This window comes from Podarcis pityusensis (genome assembly GCF_964106645.2).
Source record: "Podarcis pityusensis genome assembly, chromosome: 4".
Classification (NCBI taxonomy): domain Eukaryota; kingdom Metazoa; phylum Chordata; class Lepidosauria; order Squamata; family Lacertidae; genus Podarcis; species Podarcis pityusensis.
Window position 1 is genome coordinate 45,171,821 of NC_138027.1, and position 15,557 is coordinate 45,187,377.

At 39.5% G+C, this 15,557-nt stretch overlaps 1 protein-coding gene across 2 annotated transcripts in view; it reads left to right on the forward strand.

The window, feature by feature from the left end:
• The window catches only part of ROBO1 (roundabout guidance receptor 1), a 610,482-nt gene that overhangs the window by 62,057 nt on the left and 532,868 nt on the right, over nt 1–15,557 (forward strand). For both annotated transcript variants that reach the window (XM_081003959.1, XM_081003960.1), the window contains exon 2: nt 13,578–13,718. In XM_081003959.1, coding sequence (XP_080860085.1) covers nt 13,631–13,718 — 88 coding nt within the window. In that variant the 5' untranslated portion in view covers nt 13,578–13,630. The remainder of the gene's footprint in view (nt 1–13,577; nt 13,719–15,557) is intronic.

Sequence of the window (15,557 nt, forward strand, 5' to 3'; positions counted from 1 at the left end):
TATTAGGGCCTACCCCACATCTTGTTCAAAGAAATTGCTTTGCAGAGTTATCAAAATTGTCAAAAGTAGGGGGTCAGTGGCTTGGCTTGTCCTCAGTAATTAGCTAATTGGGAACCACTGGTCTAGAACAATTCTGAGCAGTTGATAGCCACACACACAAATTAGATTTGTGAAAAATAATCTTATGTTTACAATTTGTAGCAACTCTAACAACTTATTTTACCAAGAACGTTTCAAATGTATTGTGCTGTTTATGCATTTTTTTTGTTTTGTTTTTGCTGATTCTGAATCTTTGTTTGACTTTACTACACCACATGTACAATCCAATTTACATTTTTCTTGTCATCTGCAGAAGACTCATAAATATACTGTATAGCTTATTCTTAAGTTATGGAAAAGTAAACCCCAAAGCACTGCCAAGTACAAAGTAAATAAAGTATGGAAAAGAATATGTTGATGTAGCTGACTTAATTTATATGCAAATGTGAGCAATTCTGTTGTAGATTAGTGTTGCTAATTACAAAATGTCAGCATTTCAAGTTAGGGTACTGTATTCTAAAAAGGAGAAATTTTCACATGGAAATTTAAATTTCAGAGAGTGTCAGATCCTCCTATCTGTGTCATAGAGAAATGTTTTTGTCTCAACTCCTTCATTCTGATGGTAAGGTCTTAATTTTCTTGACAATTTCGAATCACACTCCCCCCACCCCACCCCCCGAAAGGCTGTGCCTATTAGGGCAGGAAATATTTCATTGGTTAGGAGTTGTAATATGGGATCCTAATCCTAAACCTTCTTCGTATTAAGACTACTGATGCACTCTTATTGGATGAAATCAAATATTTTTCACCACCCTACACACACACACACGTGCACACACACACTCCTGGATTATTGGGGAACCCCCGGAGCAGATTTGGGTGGGTGTGGGGGATTGTAGGGAAGAGAAATAGAAGTCCCATTGTACAAATGGAAGTGTGCTCACACAATGTTGGATATCTTGCATGATAACAGTATGGTCTTAACTATCTTGGAATTCTTGAATGATAACAATGAACCCAGAGATTGAGAGATAAATACATTTTTGGAAACCCTGGCTGTGGCTTCTACAGTTATGCAAGATTGCAGAAAGGAGGCAGATTATTAACATAAGTCCAGCTGTGCTCATCCTTTTTGCTTGTAAGCCCCCTCCCACACACTGCCCTCTACCACTCAATGAAGTTTCCATGTCACAGTATCCTGTTTGAAGGATAAACTTCTGAAGGAGAAGTTACAGGTGAAGGATGGAGAAAATGGTGGACCTGTCCACTACATTTCCTCTACAAATCCCACATACCACCAGAAACTATCAAGTGGTGAGACAGTAAATTAGGTTTTGAAAGTCCAAACTCACCCTTAGGTCATGCTCGTGACTAAAGACGAAAACAAAAGGAATGCTTGCTTGATTGTATGTACTGTAGCTGCCTTAGTAAGAAGCTTGATTGTATGTACTGTAGCTGCCTTAGTAAGAAGCTTGATTGTATGTATTGTAGCTGCCTTAGTAAGAAGCTTTGATCGGGGAAAATTCCTGGGACAATATCCAACTAACTTGTTCCGTCAGCACAAGGAGATCTGCTTGTGTGGTGGAACCTCTCTTTCCTTTACCTGCATGTGCATCATGCACTCCCCACATATGTTCCAGAGGATTGGGGGAATATTTCCCCAGAACAGATTTAGGGGGTGCACAGGGGGAGGAAAGAGGAAAAGATCTGTTGCACACGTGAAAATCCTTGCGCTGACGGAACAAGGCAGTTGGATATCTCTCCTCCCCATTCTGAAATAATGTAGGGGTCCAGAGCAGCATTAATGAGCTTCTCAAACTTTAAGATGGTCCAACTTTTTTGGCATTTTTTTTTACTGTGCCCTCTCCTCTGCTCTTGGATTCTTCCTCCACCCATTTTAAAATATAAAATGACAACAACAAAAACAACAATAGTAATATAGTTCACTGAAGTCTAAAGCTGCTATGGCATACTGAGGGCTGTGGACCTAATGGTGTCACAAAGGGCCTAGTAGGTGCAGACATTAAATCTGGAAAAGGATCATTTGGGGCAGTGCATCACATCACAGAACTAGAAAGAGAGAGAGAGGTAGAGAGGTAGAGAGGGAGGGAGGGAGGGAGGGAGGGAGAGAGAGAGAGAGAGAGAGAGAGAGAGAGAGAGAGAGAGAGAGAGAAAACCACTAGACATCTATCAGATCCAGACATTTGTAAAAAATGATATTGAGAATGTTGTTCTATAGCACGAAAAAAGCCTAAGGACAGTGACAGTGAACTTACATTGGAAAATAGAAATTGATGGGTTTATACAGTCTAATACATTAACCTTTCACTTGTCATAAAGACGTCATGGAAATCTTTGCCATTTTTCTGCTTGTATGTATGATGCTAAATGCCTTCAGCTAACTTAAAAGAAAAATAAATTCAGTGATATATTGTACGGACATCAAACCTTTTTAGTACATTATAAGTTTGGATGATTTTTTTAAAAAGAAAAGCTACTTTCCTGGAAAGCATATTTGCTATTCTAATCTTTAGTCCTTCAGGGTGCAGAGATCTGCAAGTTAGCTAGCTGTCTCTTTATTATAGTTGCACCTTTTATGTGACCTGAATTCATGATGCTGCCTTTACCCTACTAAGAATTATTATGCAGTAGTTCTTTGTTGGAGAAAGTCACCCCACCCATGATATGAACATCTACAACAAAAAGGTCTCTACACAGTACAACGTCCTTTACAGTAAGTTGGACGTGTTTGATAGCAACCTACTAGTTTTCAGGAAGGTTTTTTAAAAGTGTTAAAACTTTATGGAAGAATACAGAGCTTCTCAAATTTCAACTGAATTTTAATGCAGAGTATCTGGACCATAAGGATTCTAATTTTCCCTTTTAAAGCAACATAAGGATGGTGTGGGGTCATTGGCTAGGCAGAGTCTCAAGTACTAGAGAGAGAGGCCTGGAGGGTTTTGAGTTTGAGGTTTTCACACCCCTGATGTAGAAACATTTGTTGCTTTGAAACACGTTAGCATTTTCTTTTGCCAACAGTATTTACATATTTTTTATATTTTAAAAAACTGCATTCATGTTTCCTTCTAGCTATACTTTTGTAACAGAACCTCTGCTTTGTTTCCTACCTAACTCCAACAACAGGTTTCTTCAAAGCTCTCTGTAGATATTCAACTTGCTCAGTAGATTTCAGAGAAAAATGTTTTGTCTGACAGTGATCTACAACTCGTTAGACATGATAACAGAATGTTCAAGGTTCACATCTTTAAAGTCTTTGTAACTCTCTTCTCTGTGGATAACAAGCATTTTCTTCTCTTTATAGATACCTTAAGATTCTTGAGGCTTAAAAGTAATATTAAAAAGAAAGAGATGACGCATGACATGTACACTTTTTAAAACTTTACATCCTTAGTACAGCGTGCTGTTTCTTCAAAATCCAGAAAATCTTCCCTTGCTATTATTACTTCCACCTATCATCATCATCATCATCATCATTAATTTGTATGCTGCCTTTGCATAATGAAAACCATGCTCAAGGCGGCTTACATGAAAAGATTTTCATAGCTGAACAATTTCCACATAAATCATTACAAGATCTAGAAATAATAAAAAAATGAATATAGATAACAGCAACAAAATCCTGAAAACACTACTGCTACTCAAGAGTTTGTTCAGCAGCCTCTGCTTTTGTAGCTGGAGTCAGTCAGGCCCCTCCCAGGCAATACAACCTCTGGGATTTTTAGATTTGTACAAGAGTTGCATTGGTACAAATATGATTCCCCTTCTTTAGTATAGTGTTTCATTTACACAGGAGGCTATAAAAAAAAAGAATGGGAGCCAACACTGTTTGCATCAATTTCCGTTACATATTTTTTAAGAGTGCAGTGCAACACACCTTTGGGAAAATAGACATTTTTTCTGTAACATTGACTGTAGAGGCATTCACTGCACTCATTACTACTACTTTAAGCTCCCATTACTACTAAAAACCTTTCCCAACATGGTTCCCTCCAGATGTTTTGGACCCCAGCTCCCATCAGCCTTAGCCAGCATAGCCAGGCGTTAAGGATGATGGGAGTTGCAGTTCAACACATCTGGAGAGCACCATGTTGGGGATAGCTGACTTAAAACATGCACATAAGAGCTGGACATCTCAGTCTTGTTCTACCTGCTCTGTGTCTATTCTTGCACTGCTGTATTAATCTTTGATCTCTTAAGTAAAAAGGTTTTGAACAACAACAGAGTTCTCTTTTTCAAAGAAGACATGACCATGTGAAGGCTGCCCCAAATTCAACTGGGAGGATAGGGAGCATGAAATTGGGTTTCTTTTGTGTGGAGGAATTTCACAGTCATTTTCTGGTTTTGTTTTCTCCAGGTATGTCCCACACACCTTGTCAGTTAAGTGAAATAGTTCCCTGTCTATCAATGGCCACTTATCCAGCCCAAGGGTGAGCGGCACTTGTGAACCAGCACGGCAGCTCCTTCCCCACAGAGCCACACCATGTTTGTTTTGGCCGTTGGCCCCTTCCCTTGGCCCCACAATGCTCGCTGGCTTCCCGCCAGGCCCTGATTTAAATTTGCACTCACTGTCTGGTGACGGTTTAGGTCTTGGGTGTTATCCTATAGTCTAACATTTGAGGAAGGGGTGAAGTGGTGACTCACCCCCTCCTAGCAGTGGCAATATCAGAGTATCCTGTTAGAGGGGTCTTGAGGGAAGTCTCTGTACATAAAGCCAGAAGTGTGTGGTTGGAGGGCCATAGCTTCCCTCTGCGACTTTGGGGGGGGGGGGAACACGACATCTCTGTAAACCCGCATTTTGCAATGGTCCCATTTCCCCCCAACTGACCCTGTCATGCCTCAGACCCACAGCAGGGGGCTGAGAGGGATACACGCCCAGTACCTATGCCAAGGTTACCTGCAATTGAATTAAATAAAGTTGTGGCCAACTTTAATCCCAACATCATTGTTATGTCCTTTTATTCACCCTTGATGACCTGGCTCCTGGGGAAGGGGGTGCTGTGACTGGGTATGCTCTGGGATACATTTTAATTTCTAGAAGTCTCCTGTTAGGTCCAGCTGTGTTGCTCTGAAATCGCTTGGCTGGTAATTAGCTACTTATCAGATTGTTTCTGAAAAGGGATAAAGCAGTTGTCTGACACAATTATCTTTGAAAATTGAATCCCGCCTTTTGGTCCTACTGAGAAGATTGAGAGGCATTGTGAACATTTTAAGCTAAATAAATGGCTTTTTAAAATGTTTGCAGTTTTAGGTCTTCTAAACATGGAGTCTGTGTGTGTGTGTGTGTGTGTGTGTGTGTGTGTGTATTTTCACTGCTGTGATTTCTTCATGGTTATATTGTTATAGTAAATAAATATATTGGGGGGGGGGAGAGGAGTTTCCATATCCATGGTGCTTTAGAAAGATGTACTTGAATTTTTTTCTTCCTCTGGAAAACGTGGTCTTTGTTTAAACAAGCCAGTGGCTTGATTTGAATTAATTTTATAATGAATGGTTTTAGTGTGTTGTTTGTGCTGTACTTTTGTACTGTTTTATTGTTGTTAGCCGCCCTGAGCCTGGCTTCGGCTGGGGAGGGCGGGATATAAATAAAATTTATTATTATTATTATTAAACACTGAAGATTTTAATGTAAAATACTGGTGACTGTTAGACTATCTTTCAAGTTCATACTAAATACTATTAATTTTTTTGTTAAGCAAATAAACTACACAAATGTTATGTACTGAGTTGAATAGGATCCAAACTGCAGCAGTCTGATTGGTCCTAGAACAATAGGATCCAAAAGGCAGCAGTCTGATTGGTCCTAGAACAATAGGATTCAGAATGCAGCAGTCTGATTGGTCCTAGAACAATGGAGCACTATGATTGGTTGGCAGAAACCACCCAATCATGCTCCAGATAGAAGTGAATCCACAACCTGATTGGCTTACAGTAGAATTCCGGAATTAGCCAATCATGTGCAGCCCATTGTGTAAATAATGTATATAAAGCAGATACTTTGAGGGGACATTCATTCATTCCTCCTCACCACTATGAGCTGAATAAAGAGCATGAAATCACTTTGCGACTCTGAGTATATTTCAACAAATTTGGAGAAGTATACTTCAAAATTTTTGAAAATCCAAAATCTTCCCTCAGGACAAAATTAACTGAAGTTGTATTTCCCCTTCAAACAAATATAAACTTTGGAGAAAATCTGCCAACATTTGCTTTTTCTGAATGAAGCATTTCAGGGCACAGGGCATTTCAGGGCACATAGCTAGATTTTGTTATAGAGTAAACTATAGATACTAAATGTTTTAATCTTGTTAACTTTTCTCACAAGTAGTTACAATTTTGATACAGTGTGATTGGACTGCATGACTTTTTAAGACAACTGTTTAGCATTCATTTGAAGATTAATGGGACAGAAACAGTTACATTATTGAATCCTTTATCACAGTGCCTGTTTAGATGTTGCTATTGCTATGTGCAGGTTGCAGGAAAGCCTTATTCTCATGCTGACATTGCATACTGGAAGCATAAGATTTACACATTCTTTAGCACTAGTGCCGTGCAGTATGGGGGGGGCATATTATGCACAGTCTGCGTGTATGGAAATGAGCTTTCAAATGTTAATCATAAACATGCCTTGTATTTTGGCTCAATAACATCTCACCTGATCCAGTAACTTTTCTAAAATCAGTTGATAGTAAAACCTTGGATTTTTTTATTTTGTAGAAAGTCTTCTAGTGATGGCATTGCTGGGAGTGCTGCATGTATGAGCATTATTATATAGAGTGTAAAACAGAAAATAGGGCTTGCCTAAATTTCACAAATTAAAAAAAATATGAGACAATGGAAATGAAATGGGATTTAAACAACTTGTGAAGCCTTGATTAGCAAAGGGCTAGGATAATTCCGAAGAGGTGTATAAAGGACAAATAGGTAGAAAAATCAAATGTCAGCAGGGAAGACAATGCAGTGATAAGGCTAGCAAATGTAAAAGGTGGAGATGGACTTTAGGAGCAGGGGTTGGTGGTTTAATAAGAAGAACAGTGAAGGGAAATAAAGGAAGACGGGAAAAGAGGGATGGGGACCAGAGTATAACTATACTTACAACTTTAGAAGCAATAATTTATAGTAGATACGATGATGGTAAACAAGCCTGTGAATAAAATGGAATGAAACTGAGAACGTATAACACAGTCACAGAAGGATGCAGAAGTTCATGCTAGCAGTAGAACTAAAAATCAATGAAAGTTAGAAGTAGAAGGACAAGAAAGTAAAATGTAATAGTAATAATGTCAAAATAGAAAGGCTACGGATAATAAAAGAGCAACGTTTGGTTAAACCCTGTATTCTATTGTAACTTTCCATCAGTGGCCTGCAGTCAGATTTGGAATTACATTTAAGTTTGCTTGAAACCTTCCTTGTTTTGACATGTGTTCTCTGGTAACACAGGTCTATGTACTTCCATTCTTCTGTAACAGTAGGGATTAATCTAATTAAAATGTGTTACCTACTTTCTGTCTTTAATGATGTCCCAAAGGCAAATAAAGTGAAACATAAGTAGGTATAAACTTGGGTCCCAGTGGTAGTGAGACTGTTTCTTGTCCAATAAAAGCAAAAATTGAAAGTATAGCCCAATAGGGATTAGAATGCTTCTTCTCCCTAGAACTGTCTCAAAATAACTATGGGCCACATCCTCTCCTAGTATTAAAAGCTATAATGACATTGATTTCTGTGGAGTTTTACAATGCAGCTCAAAGAACTACTGAATTTTCTTTTGTGTCTATATAGCAAAGTGTGCAAACAGTGCTTCATATCCCTGAACAAATACAAATCATGGGAACACTTACTTCTTGCTGCTTTTTAGAATAAATCTAGTTTATCCCAGACAAGCTTAAAGGATTATAGTTAAAGAAGTGTAGTACAACTGTTCATTTCAGTGATCTATGGCTTGATCAGCGGTACTGTAAAGGAAGAGTATGTCCAACAGTAGTATCACTTCAAGGACGAATTACCAGCTGTCATGTGGACCACCAATTTTCATCAACTTGCTGGAATAAAATGATTGAAAATCATGAAAACCTGAGTTCCATCAGACACTAGCATTCATGAACATTGCATGTCGTGTGTTAAAGATTGCCTGTCATTTTTGCCCTTTTGAGTCCTTGTTAAGATATAGTTCATTTGGTGACTTACCAAGTGTATATGAGAGTGAAGACTGACATAAGGATCACAGTGCTACAAGCCTGCGTTAAGAACTATCAACTGAGCACACCAGAAAAATTGAGCCCATAGGCTTCCCCTTTCAGCCTATTCCTTTGATTGTCCACTACGGCCTTTTTCTCTTCTGGGGGGTTAATAAAGTGCCTTGAAGCTGGGAAGGTGCCAGTTTCAGTGTCAAGAACTTGACTACAGGGACACTTTGTGTTGTATCTGACACTGGATAAGCAGAGTACTACTCATCTGATGGGACTTCCTCTCTTTCCCTCGCATGCCTGCTCCTCAACTGCTCTGGAGAGTCCTCCTTCAGAGCTTATTTTAAGGGTGCATGGGGGCTGGAGTGGAGGTGAAAGGAGAAGGAAGAAGTTTCATTGTGCATGCATGTCATGTGAGTAGTTCTGCAGCACTAGATATATCCCTTTGTTTTCTTACCTAGCCAGTGGTGATGGAGGCAGTGGTAGATCGAAGGAAGGAGCCATGGAGAACTGTGACTGATTGGCTGCAACTACTCTCAGGGTGAAAAGAGATGTACTAAAATAAGTGAAGGAGAGCTTGCAGCAGGGCTGAACAAATCATAGCGAACATATTTATTTTAGTTCATAACCCACCCACCCCCCGGCTTCCAGTGGAGTTGCCCTATTCAAACCAGGAGTTTCTATTATCCCAGCAGTTTATTTTGAAAATAAATACACCATCGTCATTAAAGCAAGGCCCATCTTAGGCAATTAGCACTGACATTATAGTGTGCCATGGTGTTGGGCTGTTTGCATGGTAAATTAACATCTCAAACCATATAGGTTTAAGTTTTCTCATACTGCATTGTGGCAGGACAGGAAAAAGAAAGTAATTTCCCCCCCAAAAAATTGTCATAAATCTGCCTGTCGTCTTTGGCCTCTAATACTCTGTTGGGTAAGGGGAAGCCACTTGGCTCTTTGCTTACACAAAGTCATTCTGAATCATGAGAGCACAGTATCCAGACATTCTTCTGACCTGCAGTACCAGGTGACTCATTACATTGAAGAAACAGAGTGCAGCTTCAAGGATCCACACCCTTGCCCAGTGGATCCTGACGTAGTATAATACAGTATATTAAAAAAAGATATTAAAACAAAAAGTGTGCAGCAATATCATTTTTGCTTGCCTTGGTTTCATTACTTATATAGTTGTTTCTTATGCAGATAACATCCAAGTTAAGGGAAGCAGGAAACACCAAAAATTGATTAAATCTTTCCCCTATATTAACTGCAGTGCTTCTCTTCCCCTTGGGGTTTGTGCACTTTTAATTTGGCATTGATTTCGTAATGATTGCAGCCACAGGAGAGGAACTTGTGTTTCTTTTATATGCCCCATGGATAGCGCCTCCAGCTTAAATCTCTTTAATACTTCAGAAGAAACTTTTGAGGAATAAAATGTAGTTTAAGCTTGTAGATTCTGAAAGTTCTTGCTATACTGTTTTTTATTCATTGTCATCTGATGTACAACCAGCGGGTGAAAATTCTCCTCCCGCAGTCATGATTGTTAGAATATAGGATAGTCAAGCAACCACTGTTGCTAAGTAACTGGACTTGTACTATTGATTACTATCCTCATTGTATTGCCTAGATGGAAGAAAACAGCTAACATAAGTGTTCAGAACCCAACTTTTTGTCAAGGATGCATTTTGGAATTTGTGAAGAGAGCAAATAAATATCAGTTAGGAAGACACCAATTTTCTCTCAAAGGTTCAGAAGTCCACTCTTGTTTATATATTCAAGATTAATGGGGGCGGGGGGAAGGCCACCAAACCAATACAACCCCAGGGAATTTTAAGTGCATTTGTTTTTGTTATATTTTCATACAGCATGGAAACTATGGTAAAAATTTCTTGTGGTTCCTTTAAGACTAAATCATGGATATCTGATGAGGTTATGTCATAATAAATTTGTCAGGCTGCATTCAGTATTGCATTAGTTTTACTGATTATAATGGTAGTTCTGTCCTGATTGTTTACGTTCCTTTCACACTGCAGCACCATGTTGCACTAAATTTCATTCATACTAGTGTGAAACAAACATTAAAAAATAGGATCATTTCCTCTGCTAAACAGCTGTTGAGGGGAGAGGGTGATGGGGGAGGGGAGAAGAAGGCTCCTAAGCCTTTTGGAAATCTACTTGCAAATGGGTTCCTGGGGTGGGGGTATTGAGGATCCTTAAGCAGCCTTACTAAAGGAAAGTCAATTGCATAGCATCTTCCACACCCTGTGGGGCCTTGCCGTTGGTGTCCAAGACCAGGGTTCCAGGCTTGCAAACTTTTTCTTTGTACAACCAAATAACATGGAAACGAGCACTAAACTTTTACATCATGTGAAAGCTCAAATATAATGTGAAAATTAGCAGGGAAATGTCAGGAAAATGGAATGAACTGACATGTCTATGCAGCATCAGCCATTAAGATGCCACAAGGCTCTTTGTTGTTCTTGCTGCAAACAGATTAATGTGACTATCCCTCTGGAAACAGCAAAGTTTATTATGCTATATTATCAATATTGATTGTTATAATATCAACACAGGTCAAATACTTATTTCTCCCTTCTGCCAACAAAAGGATTAGTGTTCATTTGTCTGCCTAGCTAGTATATAGACTTAATATTGTGTACAATGATCAGTCATTATATATGGCTCTGCTGCAAGAGGAATAATCCCTTGAAGGAATCAGACCAGTGTACATTTGGGTTGCTTTCTGGTGCATTGCAGAACAGTAACATGCCATATATGCTTTGAAGACTCCTCAACAAATTCAGCTGGTCTCCTCAGTCACCGTTCCTGCCACCCTCCACAAATTGGAAGGCAAACTTGAGGAGCCTCTTGAAGTCATGTAGGCTCCATGCATATTTTAGAACCCTGATCTCCCGCCTCATCCCTGCTTTCAACAGAAACACATACCCAATAAGAGTTTGCGCTGCAACAATTATTTTTTACTATTAGAAGGTTAGAGTAATACTGAGAGAACTTCTGGGTTAGTGCTCTGTTGTTGTTTCTAAACTATATGCCACAAAGGCCATTATACAATCTGAAACAAATGGGATCCTCCTTAATGAGGGTCCTGGTTAGGCAAGGGCCCCTGAGACACCCTCCCCCCGCTGGGTTGTAGGCGGGGTGTGTGGCCCAGGCCTTGTCTGTATGGCCCCACAATCATGCCAGGCCGTTTGAGCCAATCTGATCCAGGTGGCATGATTTGGGGGGGGGGGCTATAAAAGTGGCAGCACGACGTGGCTGAGGCACTTGCTTCGCGCTGCCAAGCACCCGCCCTCCCGTCCTTATTTGTTGGTGTTGCTGCTTTGGCCTTGCTTTGGATATTGGTTGGTTGCCTGTTTTGGAACAGGGGCCAGGTAGGATTTTTTCCATTTGGCAAAATGGCACTGGCCACTTGGTTTGCACCTACCCCCTTAGCAACTTTGTAAGATTTGGCAGTTAGGCATTGGCTTAGTGAGGTGTGTGGGAGGGGAGGTGCGCCATCACCTGCCCCTCCATGAATAAGGATATTCTGGTAAAGGAATCTGGGGGTCCTGGATCTCTTCTGAAGTTCACTTGAGGGGCTAGGGCCAAGCCAGGACCATAGTAACCTCGGGGTGAGCTTCGATTGGTTTTCATCGATGTTGCTCCCTCGTTTGGTGTTTACCCTTCCAGACTACCTGCCAGAGAGGCAGGAGTCAGTTGCCAATGCCTAAGCCAATACCACTCACTTTGCTGTAATCAATAAAGTTGTGGCCTAAATTTTGCCCAAAAACTTAAACCTAAATTACGTGTCAGGGTGAAGTTATTTACTTGGGGATGGGCTTGGGAGCCTCGGAGCACAATAGTGATTTGAGATCTCCAGAACTCCAAATATCCAACACATTTCTGGCCGCCTCTGTAGACATAAGTGCTTGTGAAGGGGACTAAAAATACTGTAACTGGTAAATTGTTGTATCTCTAATATGTTATTTTGTGACAATAATACAACTACATATTGTTGAAGGTTGATGATATTTTTGTTAAAATAAATAGGGAAATAATTCAGTTCTGGGAACTTGAACTGATAATTGGTGATAAATCATCCTAGCTATAATTCTTGCAATGTGCCAAAGGGGCTAGAGGACAGAACTCAGTTTATTTTCCTAAACTTGAGTGGACTGAAGTTTCTAAGTGGTGAAGTTCACCGCTTAGAAGTTTTGAACAGTAAGCATTATATAAATACCTGAAATAAATATATCTAAGAATGTATCATTTTTTTGAATATAAGGTTTGAAATAAATGCAAACCCCCAAAGCTTTGGCACAAATATGGTAGGATTCAGATTTTGTTGTGTTTTAATTACTGTATTTTATAGTTCATTTATGTGAATGTCCCCATGAGGTCTGCATCAGAACAGTGCTAGTCAGTTTGGGTTAAAAGGTGCAAAGAAGCAGACAAGAGGAGAAGGGCAAGAAGTTGGATGTATTTCATTGTAGGTTGCCATGGCAGCAGCACCTAAATATCACAGAAGCTGAAAACCTGAAAGAGGGGGAAAGAGATGTAGCACTGATTACTGTTGCATTATTTTCATATATTTTACATACCTAAAATTATATACCAATTATATACCAAGACACTCATTGCCTTGAGTGTCTTCTTAATAGACTTCATAACTGAATTACCATTCTCAACCTTTTATTCTATATATAGAATTGTTTTTACATATGGAAATGTTTTTAATTGTATGTACAACCATACCTCATGTTACGTTTGCTTCACGATACGTTTTTTCAGGTTGTGTTCCGCGGTGACCCGGAAGTACCGGAAAGGGTTACTTCTGGGTTTCGCCACTCGTGCATGCGCAGACACGCAAAATGACATCACGTGCATGCACAGACGCGGCAAATCGCGATCCGCTCATGCGCAGACGCGGGTTGCGTTCTTTTCATGTTGTGAACGGGCCTCCAGAATGGAACCTGTTCGCAACCAGGGGTACCACTGTATAAAGCTATTTTATATATGGAATTGTTTTTCTTTTGTTTTCACATATGGAATTATTTTAATTGTTGGTGTTTTTACTGTAAAATTGCTAGAGATTGTTTAAGGAAAACGATTCACATAAAGAAAGCGATTCGCAAATGGAATCTAACAAACAAACAAACAAATACAACATTTCTTAAATGAGAAACCTTAGCCAGCAGTCGACTTAGTCTCTTAGCACAAGATTTTGCTGTTTGTATGTGTGGCTATTCTAGAGATTAATTCAGCACAGATTTTGTTTAATATCTTCTGAATTGTTTGACAATGTAAACAGTTGTCTAATTTTCCTTGTTACAGATAACATTTCTAAAAGTGTTGTTGGGCTGGTGTAATGCAAGAACAGAAGCAACATGAAATGGATACGTTATACTTTTACTGTCATGGTAGCTGTACTCAGCCTGTCTCGGGTCCATCAGTTACTGGGTCAGCTTATTCCAGGTAGGATTTGTTTTATACAAAACATTTATACCACAGAATGTGATTTGTCAGTGTGAATGTACATGTGTGTGAGAGAGACTACAAAATCTGAATGCTCTTATGTTTTATTATTGCAGGCACTAAATGGCTTCTTTGGGTTTTTCAGTTTTACACACACACACACACACACACACACACTACCTAAAAAGTGAATTAAGAATAATGCTTGAATAACAAAGAACAGCACCCAACTGTAGAAAACACACAGACACACACAGAGAGAGACACATATATTACCTAAAAGGTGAATTAAGAATAATCCTTGAATAACAAGGAACAGTACCAAACTATAGAAAATAAATGGCTAAAATAAAAATAAATTATTAAGAATGATGTGTCTCTTTGAACCATATAGTCCAGACCACTGATGAATTCTAGGACAATATAGTTCTAGAGATGGTATGCTAATTTTATATCTGAAGTAGGAATGAAAACCAAAGTGCAGTAGACCGAATGGAGCAGAATCCAGTTTGCTAATAAATTGTACTTTGTGCTGGAGCCTCCCTTTGAAATTTGTTAAATGTGCTCAGATATCTGCACTGATTGCCATTCTGCTACCAGGCCAAGTTCAAAATGATACTATTAGTTTACAAAGCTCTTAACATATTGGGACCAGTTTACCTATGAGATCGCCTTACCTCACGTGTTGAACTGGCAGTACTGCAGGTGTCACATAATACTGGTTCTGTATTAGTAAGAACTCAATTGTTAAATAGAGATAGATGATAGATAGATAGATAGATAGATAGATAGATAGATAGTGGCCTTCATGCCAGCAACAGAAATGCTCTGAGAGACTGAAGTGTTGTCCCATCAGTTTCTGAATACTGCTGTTCCTATATCAAATTTGTGTCCAGAAAGACTGTTGAAAAGGAAGGGCATTGCTGGGATGTGATGTCGTATATTACCTTTGAGGATGATCTCCAGATGATAAATCTGATATTATTCACTAGGGTGTTATAAACAAATATGGAGACACAGAGTTGGCACTGACATTTCCTGCAGAGCTAGTCCATCTTTCTGTGTCTCTGTCGTGTTTCTGGATAAGCCAGTTTAGTTTAGATTAGCCAGTTTAGTTTAGTTTGTGTGTAAATGCCAATAGGCTAGTCCCATGAGGCTTGTTAGAGAGAAACACCATTGGCTAAGATGGTAGTCAATTTTAGTTTGGAGATGTAGATGACAACAAGCAGTTTGCTGCTGCTTTCTCTTCAGAGTCTGTCTGTGTACTGGTCTGTCTTCAGTGTGTTGAATGGCTGCAGCTTTAAGAATACCAATGTAAATTCTTCCTATATGAGTTCCTGTCTAACAAGTTGAACAGAATGCAGTTATATTGTGGGATATGGCTATAGAAGATAGAATATGGTGTGTGTGTGTGTGTGTGCGCGCGCATGTGCATTTTGGATGCAAACGGGGGTTGTGTTGATTATGTCTATGGCAATAGTGGACAGCTTGGTGAAGCTGTGCTGCTCATCTGATGTCCCTCAGCACAGAAAGGGTTGGGAGAACCCTCAGAAAAAGATTTAGGGGGAGAGGGCATGGGGAGAGAACATTCTATTGCACAGGTGAAAGTCTTTATGCTAACAGAACTGCTTTGTTCAATGTCATCTAATCTGCCAGCTGAGAATATCATCTTTAAGTTGCCACAATATACTCTGCTGTTTTTGCTACAGCATCTTTCATGTGTCAGTAGAGCTAGTAGGAGTTAGGAAGGTAATGAACTACTTACAAGGTATTCTCAAAATTGTAAACAATGTGCTAAAGCAAGCTTTGAATTGAAAGAATCATACAGCCTAAGTATTA